Source organism: Rhagoletis pomonella, unplaced genomic scaffold (assembly GCF_013731165.1).
Source record: "Rhagoletis pomonella isolate Grant_MI unplaced genomic scaffold, Rhpom_1.0 Rhpom_scaffold_02737, whole genome shotgun sequence".
Taxonomy (NCBI): domain Eukaryota; kingdom Metazoa; phylum Arthropoda; class Insecta; order Diptera; family Tephritidae; genus Rhagoletis; species Rhagoletis pomonella.
In genome coordinates this window covers 18526-27164 of record NW_023461290.1, presented here as the reverse complement: position 1 = coordinate 27164, position 8639 = coordinate 18526, and the positions used below count along the sequence as shown (strand labels likewise).

The following is an 8639-nucleotide window of genomic DNA, read 5'->3' as shown; positions in this document are numbered from 1 at the left end:
TTTGGGTTCTTGTTGTCGTTCAAAAGCATTTCATTTCTTCATGTTTTAGCTTTTTTATTTATTTATTTATTTTGTATTTGTCTTTGTTAGTTTTTATTAATTCTGGCTGGAATTGATCAAAGTTATGAAAAAAAATGTCCAGTAGCAAACACTTAAATTGTGTAAGTGCCAATATGTTATTATTATTATGATTTTTCTACGACCACACCTCAGTGCTGTCCACACAATTTTATAGCATATAAAAAGCCTTTTAAAGATTCTTGCCATTTAAAGCGTTTGCCTATTGGTGTTCTGTTAAACACAAAAAAAAAATAAAAACAAAAAATTGAGCGGCCTGCTACCCACATATATATGTAGGCACACAAATGTGCAGCACAAATTGAGACAGATTACAAACATAACCACTGCCGTAAAAAGTTGTCAGTGTCATTCGGCAGGCAAAAACTATGCGGCGGTTTCCATTTGAAAAATTTAGTTTAGTATTTGTGAACAGTTTACATATCCACAATGCAGTTATTTTCATAATTGCAAAACCACAAATTCACTCCAGTCCAGTTCAAGTCCCCTGCCACGCGCCGATGTGGCTCGATTTTGTTTGGTCAACACTGGCGCAGACCCAATTTGTAAACAAGTCCATTGCATGACCACAAAAGCTGGCTGACTGACTGCCTGCCTGGCTGACTGTCTGCCTGACTGCCTGGCGCAATGGTGTCGCAAACGAATGCGAAATTTGTAATTGTGGTCATTCAATTGTTGGCCGTCGAGAGTTGTAGGGTAAATAGTATGGCTGCCATTTAAAGTGGAATTTACGAGGCTCAAATAAAAATTGTTTAAATGTTTTTCTATCCATCGCTCACGCACATATACGCACGCAAACATACGCACACGCACATATTTATGTACACGCATGCCAATGTACTCAACGTGATTCCCACACACATGGGCTCGGCTCGGCAGTACCACTGGGCCTCAAGTGTCACACACCAATACAACGGCCGCAACAGCAGCAACAATCCACACCCATGATGATGATGAGCGGAAGTCAAAGAATGTTAACAACACTGGCTGCGGCACTGAAAGCAACAACTTCCGGTGCGACAACAAACGACAATGGCACCGGCAACTCGAACGTCGTGGCGTCAACCACTCCGAGGCCAACAGCAATAACAGAAGCAACAATGGTGGCCTCAGCAGCTTTGGCTTTGGCAGCGGACGGCGTAAGAGCCGCTTCAGTGCCGTCCAGGGAGGTGTTGTGTGGTGGCGCGGGAGGAGTGGCCTGCGGTGAAATAAACGGAAATCCGACAACACCGACCGCATCGGCGGCGACATCGACATCGGCATCGGCATCGGCATCGGCATCGGCAACATCGGCATCAACGACATTTTACACAAATGTCATGGGAAATTGCAATAGCCACAAAAATAATGGCAATTCCATGAATGATAACAAGTGCTACAACAACAACAACAGCAACTGTAACAAAATGAGCAATTCCGGCAATGGCGGTCAGAAGCAGCAGCAGGAGCAGCCACATCAACCAATGGAGTTGAATATATCAGTAGCCGGGCCGATTGCGAGTCCGGGTACGGGGCGGCCGCCGCCACCCTTGGGTCCCGCCTCCCTGTTCTGCGGCAATGGCACAGCAATGGATGATTTCAACTTGAGTATTGCTGCCGGTGGCGACGGTGGGCTTGGGGGGGGAGGCGGCCACTGTAATGACGGCTGCAACACGGCTGCCATGTATTCCACAAATACCAACAACAACAACAGCAACAACAATTGTATTGACCACAACGGCAATAGTAACCTAACTAATTGCCTGAATGGCAACAATGGCAGCACAAACAATGCCAACAACAACAGCAGTATGTTTGTCACTATGCAGTCGCATGGCTCACTCCTGCAAAAGCAACAACAACAACAACAACAACAACAACACATACAAATGCATTTCGACACGCACTCGCATACACAATTTCCAATCGAGGGCAACTCGCCGCCTTGCAACTCGACGCCCCCCCACGCCATCCACATCACTGCGCCACGCCACAAAGGCTGGCACCAAATGTGACTCCGCGGCCGCTGTTGCACTCGGGCTCCCTATGGCGTTGCCATTATCATTGTCCCTGCATTTGCCGATGTCCTCGTCAGCCTTGACTTGCCGCACCGCCGCGGCATCAGACGCAACGCAGTGTGCCTATTGTTGTCAGCCAATTTGTGATCGTTACATAATGCGAGTCGTGGACACTTCATTTCACGAGGGATGCCTCAAGTGCGCCACCTGCGCCCTGCACTTGCTCCACTCCTGTTATGCGCGCGATGGCAAACTTTATTGTCGCATAGACTATGAAAGGTAAATATTATTTGCTCATGATTTGCAATATGTATGCGTATATATATATATATGTATATGTTTGTATATACACATTTATTTGGGTACCGTTAGTATGTTTATTGTTTGAATGGTTATGAAATGTACTTACATATTTCATATTTAGTAGATATGTATGTAGGTATGTGCATTTAAAAACAAGTACAGTATAAGTACATAACATAAAACCAAACAAATGAAAGCTTGAAGAGCTTTAAGGCGTTCAAGTAATCTAATTAAATAAACGCTGAATCCCAATCAATTGTCAGGGCGTATACGTAATATTTGTGTATTGCTCTTAGAATTCGGTTAGAGGCAAAATATTTCAAATATTATACTAGTAAAATTTCAGTTACTCTCACTTCATTATTAGACAAAATTAATTACTTTTTTCTATGTATAAATAATTTCCACGCAATTAATTATTCATTCTATTACACCGTGCCACAAAAACAGGAAAATTTCAAAAACACGCGAAAAAATCGATATACTCACGAAACTATAGGGCAAATATAGTAAAACTGTGTTTTTAAACGACTTCCAAAAAAGTAGGAGGTTATCTGTTCGTCGGAATATTTTTTTATTTTTTTTTTATTTTTTTTTTATGTATGTTACCGCATAACTTTGGACCACGTCAACCGATTTCGATAATTCTTTTTGCATCGGAATCTGGTTAAGATCCGATCAGTGGGTCATGAGAGATATATATATATATATATATATTTTTCTTATATGAGAGTTGAAGTCGGTTTTTTTTTTGCTAAAAATTACTTGTTAGTTTTTCACTCCGTCGTCAGGAATTTTTGTTTCATGGACTTTAATTAATTAATTAATTAATTTTAAAGAAAAAAAATCAGTGTAATATAGAGGCTGCGTTTCTTTATACATTCCGGATAATCCCATTTCACAGCCGGAATAAACAGAATGCATTTGAAATATACGTCAACTTATCATCAGGAACGTTCTAAAGAATAAATAAACAAACAGGTTTATTCCACACGTTCAGAATGAATAAAGAAATGCAGCCAGAATAAAAATATGGGTACCAAGTGAGCAAGAAAATTCTGTAGCATTTAAAAACAATACAGTTTTTTTGGTATACCAGGACGAATAGGTATTGAAAATGTGCTTTTAAAAATTTTATCTTTTTAAGTTAATAAAGTTTGCATATAACCGGCATGCAAGGCACTTTCAGTTATCCCTTCCTGCATTGATCTCTTAAAGCGTCATTGGAAAGCCTTCGAAAGGTAAAGGCCGATTGGCTCGAGGTGTTGCAAAATGATCTCTCACACAGATCTATAAGTCACGTATGAAATCTAAACAGTATCTAGTAAACAGTAGTAGTAGTAGTAGTAACAGTAACTAGTATCTAGTATTCATAACTTTAATCTAAAATTATTTCATCAAAGTTACCTTATTACATTTTAATGCATTTACATACATACATACATATACACATACTCACAGACAATTTCTGCGCAATCGATGCCTCGGCTGTGGTCACAGAATCGCCTCTGATGAGCTGGTTATGCGAACTTTTGACAGCGTTTTCCATTTGAAATGTTTTGCCTGCGTAGTATGCGGCGGCATCTTGAAGAAGGGAGAGCAGTATGTGGTGAAGCAGGGTCAACTATTCTGCCGTTTGGATTATGAAAAGGAGGTGGAAATGCTGCAGGGTTATGGTAGGTTGGAAATCACAAAAGTCGAAACTAAAAATACGCTAGTTTTCATTCACCATTTAGCTATGAAAATGTTTGCAAACTTGTTCGTATGTACATTCGACCATACCAGAAAAAAAGTTCGCCTTACACCTCTGGTTCTAAAAAAATTTAGGCAATTTAGAAAAAATATATATATTTTTTTTTTGCCCGACCGCAGTGGTTGGTTTTTGCATTTTTCGTCACACCTTCTGTATTTACAATCGGATTTGAAAGTAGCAGTTTCTTTTCTTTAACCTCAGGTACTCTGTTCTGATACTTACCAACCAGATCTCAGTTCTTATCACCATAACGTCTCACCCCAATGCCAGTAAATTAAATATCGCAAAAAATCATTATACTTTTGCTAAGGTAATATTTCAAATATTCCAGTAGAACTATTTAAAAAATACATTAGGGCGGGTTGATTTGTATGGATGAAAAAAAAATTAAAAATCGTATAGCAAAAACGTAATCTACATTAAATTCTAAGAAAATTATCTGAAGAAACCATGGGTCTAAAATCAAACCCTATTCCGCGCTTCTCGACTTGAAAATTTTGTTCCTCTTCTTTCGCTAAAATTATTTTCTTTTTTTGAAATATATTTTGTTTTATTATATTATATTAAAGTTTATGCAATGCAGGTTTTGTTTTGAGACTAATCAAAATATTCAATTATCAAAAAAGCAGTTGAACCCCAATTTGCATCTCCTCTGATTTGCGTGCTTGGGTGAATATTTTTTTTAATGAAAAAAAATTTTGAGTGTAGAAAAAATATAAAGTGCAAAAGAACTACCTTACTAAACAATTTTATTCAGAAAATTCGATTTCTTTTTGGAAAAACCTATTTTTTCTAACATTTATTTTTTTGGCAAAGGCAGCCATATAAATTTTCAAGTCGAGAGGCGCAGGTTAGGATTTTATTTTAGATACATGGTTTCTTCGGAGAATTTTCTTAGAATTTTATATAGTTTACGTTTTTGCTATACGATTTAAAAAAAAAAATCAACCCGCCCTAATATACATACTTTATGGCTTTTTAGTGAAAAGTTTTTACATTTTTTGGTGCACCTACATATGTATGTATGTATGTAGGATCGCCAAACAATAAAATGTTTTTAGGAAATTGCCCTGCAAAATACTCAGAAATAGGACTCAGAGGTGTACAGGGAACTTTTGTTTGGTGGCGTGTAAGGTGGAATGGTCTAATGTACATATGTGTTTATATGTATGTATGTATGTGCCCATGTGTTGTTTAATTTATTTTCTCTCTACGCGCAGATTTTTATGGCGACGACTTATTTACGCCGAAATTGGATGGACGACGTGGTCCTAAGCGACCCCGCACCATTCTGAATACACAGCAGAGAAGGGCTTTCAAAGCATCTTTTGAGTTATCGCCAAAACCATGTCGAAAAGTAAGAGAGAATTTAGCAAAGGAGACTGGATTAAGTTTAAGAATTGTACAGGTAAAGATGCGTTATATGTAAACATATTTTTTTTTGAAACATTAAGGGTGTTCACACCTGCCTGGTTATCTTGTTATTTACCCGTATTTTTTATTCAGTTTATAACAATGAAATACACTAGAAAATAATAATTTTTAACCAGTTAGTCTAATTACCAGGAAGGTGTGAGTGACTACATTATTTTATTATGGCTTAAAAAAATAAATAAAAAAATGTGTGTAATCATACTAATACTAAAACTAAAAAAATAAAATAAAATAAATAAAGGTAGATCCTCTTGCAGAAAACTGTATTAAATTCCGCTCAAACTTATGTACACTAATAGCCAACACTTCTTTGCTTACTCACCACATTAGGTTTGGTTTCAAAATCAGCGTGCCAAGGTGAAAAAAATCCAAAAGAAGGCGAAGCAGGAACACTCGAAAGGAGCTAGCGACTCACAAGATTCTCAAGAATCGGACAGTAGCAATTTGGCGAAGATTAAAGACGAAGCTCACAGTGACAGTGAATCGCTGCTGGATTCGCCGTTTTCCGCTTGCATTGGCAGCGGAGGCAGTGGTGGGGGTGGCAGTGGTGGGGGTGGCAGTGGCGTTGGCGTTGGCGTTGGCGGTGTATCCTCCTGTGCAGATGGCGCTGTAAAAATGCGCTCTATCAAAGATGAAAATGAGAATACGTCATTTAATTGCATGGAAACCAATAAAGGTGCGTTGCTAACAATATCAAAGGAGGTAAGAGACTTGCACTTGCGCTTCTTTGACGCTACCTGCTACTCTTTTACGCTTCTACTAGCACTTATTTACGTAAATATGTATTTATGCGCAGTTACTATGTAAATGCAAAAGAATCATAAAAGTGAAGCAAGCCTGTTTCGTGAGTGCCCAAACCGGCATTTTTAGATTATTTCCTTTGTAGTCACTTAAAATTAAGGCAGTCGCGTAAAAAGTGTGTGAATATTTTCAAAGTTAGTTCAAATCACTAGCACCAGTAGTATTTAATTCGAATTTCCATGAGTGCTTTGGAAAAATATTTATAAATTTTTTTTTAATTTTGTTAATATTTATAAAGTCTTATAAATGCACGAAATTTTCGCGATCAGCGATCGTACAGATCGTAGTCCTGGTCGAGTCGGGAAAGCCCTTGGATATCGCTTATTTTCTGACGGAGTCTTGTCCGGAAATAACTCGACGTAAACCTTAATACATATTTTTCCGAAATATTTGGCGGAAATCTTTAAATAAAATATATGTTATAATTACGGTGGAAAAATGATTGAAATCGGTTCGCGTAGTCAAAAGATATCGGCGAACATACAACAAGAAACCAAAAAAGGTTCCGACGATTTATAAACCTTCTTCGTACACACATATGTAGATATATATAAATTCAAAACTTTAAAGCCGTTTATCTCGAGTTTTGCTTTTTTGACACTCTTAAAGTAAATTAGTGATATTTAAGTACATATCGTTATCTGAAATGCACAAAACAACATCGTCGAAAAAGTCGTGACTAATATTTTAATTTTTTTTTCATAAAATGATGTGGGGAGTTGTAATTCGATGAAATCCATCATATAAATCAAAAAGCGAATTTTGAATTTTTTATTAGTTATGACTTTTTGCATTTCAACCATGATTTTTGTTACGTATTTTTGCATTTCAGGTGAAAATATGAATATTGAAAGCGTACCTAATAGTTTTATCGATCAATCTGTTTTTTAAGAAGTAGGTATTATCAAGTCCTTTTTTGAATAAAAACCCGCTTAGAAATTATAAATGAAAAAGAAATATCTTGCAGAATAATTGTGGGGAAAATCTCAGTTGGAGTGAAAATCATAAAAATTATTTGCTATTTCTAATTTCGTTAAGTCCTTTATATGCACTTTCAATATTCTTGGCGAAAAATGTAAAAATATTCTTCTTTCTGAATTTATTATTCAACCTGAAACTGCTTAATACACATCTGAGAAAAAATCCGGGTTTGGCCCATTTAGTATCGTGATGTTTTTTTTCTGAAAGCTATACAATGCATTTTAAAAAATATCTCTTGCTCGAATATCTTATTTTCCAACCAAGAGATTTCAATTTGAAATTTTTAAACTACCTCGGTGCATTTTTTAGGTCATCTTTTGAGGGGACAATAGTAAAATTCTTTAAATTTGAGAAAACCTAACGGCATGTGATAGAGCAAGAGATATAATTTAAAATAAATATTTTTCGTGTAACAAAAATGTCGCTATGCTACATTTTTAGGTTAGTTTATTTAAGTAGCTGGATGAGATAGAGCAATTCTGGATTCAAGCTCGAATTTAGCGGCGAAAAATTCATTAGAAATGCCTGGTCCTATCTCAGATAAAATCATGAGAAGCCTCTTTATCGCAGAAAATCCTCGAAGCTTTGCCCTAGCTTGGCGACGGGCGTCCCTTATAAGAATAAAACCCTTTTTTTCAATTTGTCAGGATAATAAATCGAACCTGGGGCCTAACTAATGGTAGTAATCACTCGGTCGTTATTATTCCCAGCTATAAGTTACAGTTAAAAAAAAAAAAACTTTCAGAAGAATTAGTTAATAAAACTGCATACGTTGACTCTGCTGCATTCGTTCACAATATGCCCTAAATCTTGCATTTCACTTACGATCGACTCTGCTTCTATTTTCAGAAAACTGCAACAAGATGAACGAGCCTTTCCTGAGTACCGTACTCGGATTGAGCTACTCCACATTTCAACAGTTAATGGGGCCACTCACACAGTCGCCAATGGTCAATCCCATCGATCGGCTCTACAGCATGCAGAATTCATACTTTCGGCCGGAAGAACTGGGCTACAGCGGTTGCTCTAAGGACTTGGTTGAGCCTTAAAAAGAAAAGAAAATTCGCAAAAAAAAATCGTGCACTGCAAATAAAGAAGCATTTTAATATTATTGCATCGATAGGAAACTCCAAATAATATTTTACAAAAATAAGCACGAAAGGAAAATAGCAAAATCAAAAATCAAAAAGGAAGGCACAAAGTAAAGCGATTAGCAACTATTAATAGCGTATAATTTAATAGAATAAAAACAAATTCGTTGAAAATAAATTTTATTTACGTATTTAGCCATT

At 36.9% G+C, this 8639-nt stretch overlaps 1 protein-coding gene across 1 annotated transcript; it reads left to right on the top strand.

Annotated features, from left to right (window-relative positions):
• Nucleotides 1-705: 705 nt before the first annotated feature.
• Nucleotides 706-8427, top strand: LOC118753672. Its single transcript, XM_036488545.1, has 7 exons — nucleotides 706-732; nucleotides 801-2024; nucleotides 2056-2354; nucleotides 3840-4054; nucleotides 5352-5539; nucleotides 5896-6241; nucleotides 8197-8427. The coding sequence occupies exons 1-7, from the start codon at nucleotides 706-708 to the stop codon at nucleotides 8394-8396; spliced, it is 2499 nt and encodes an 832-aa protein (XP_036344438.1). The 3' UTR covers nucleotides 8397-8427.
• The last annotated feature ends 212 nt before the right edge of the window (nucleotides 8428-8639 follow it).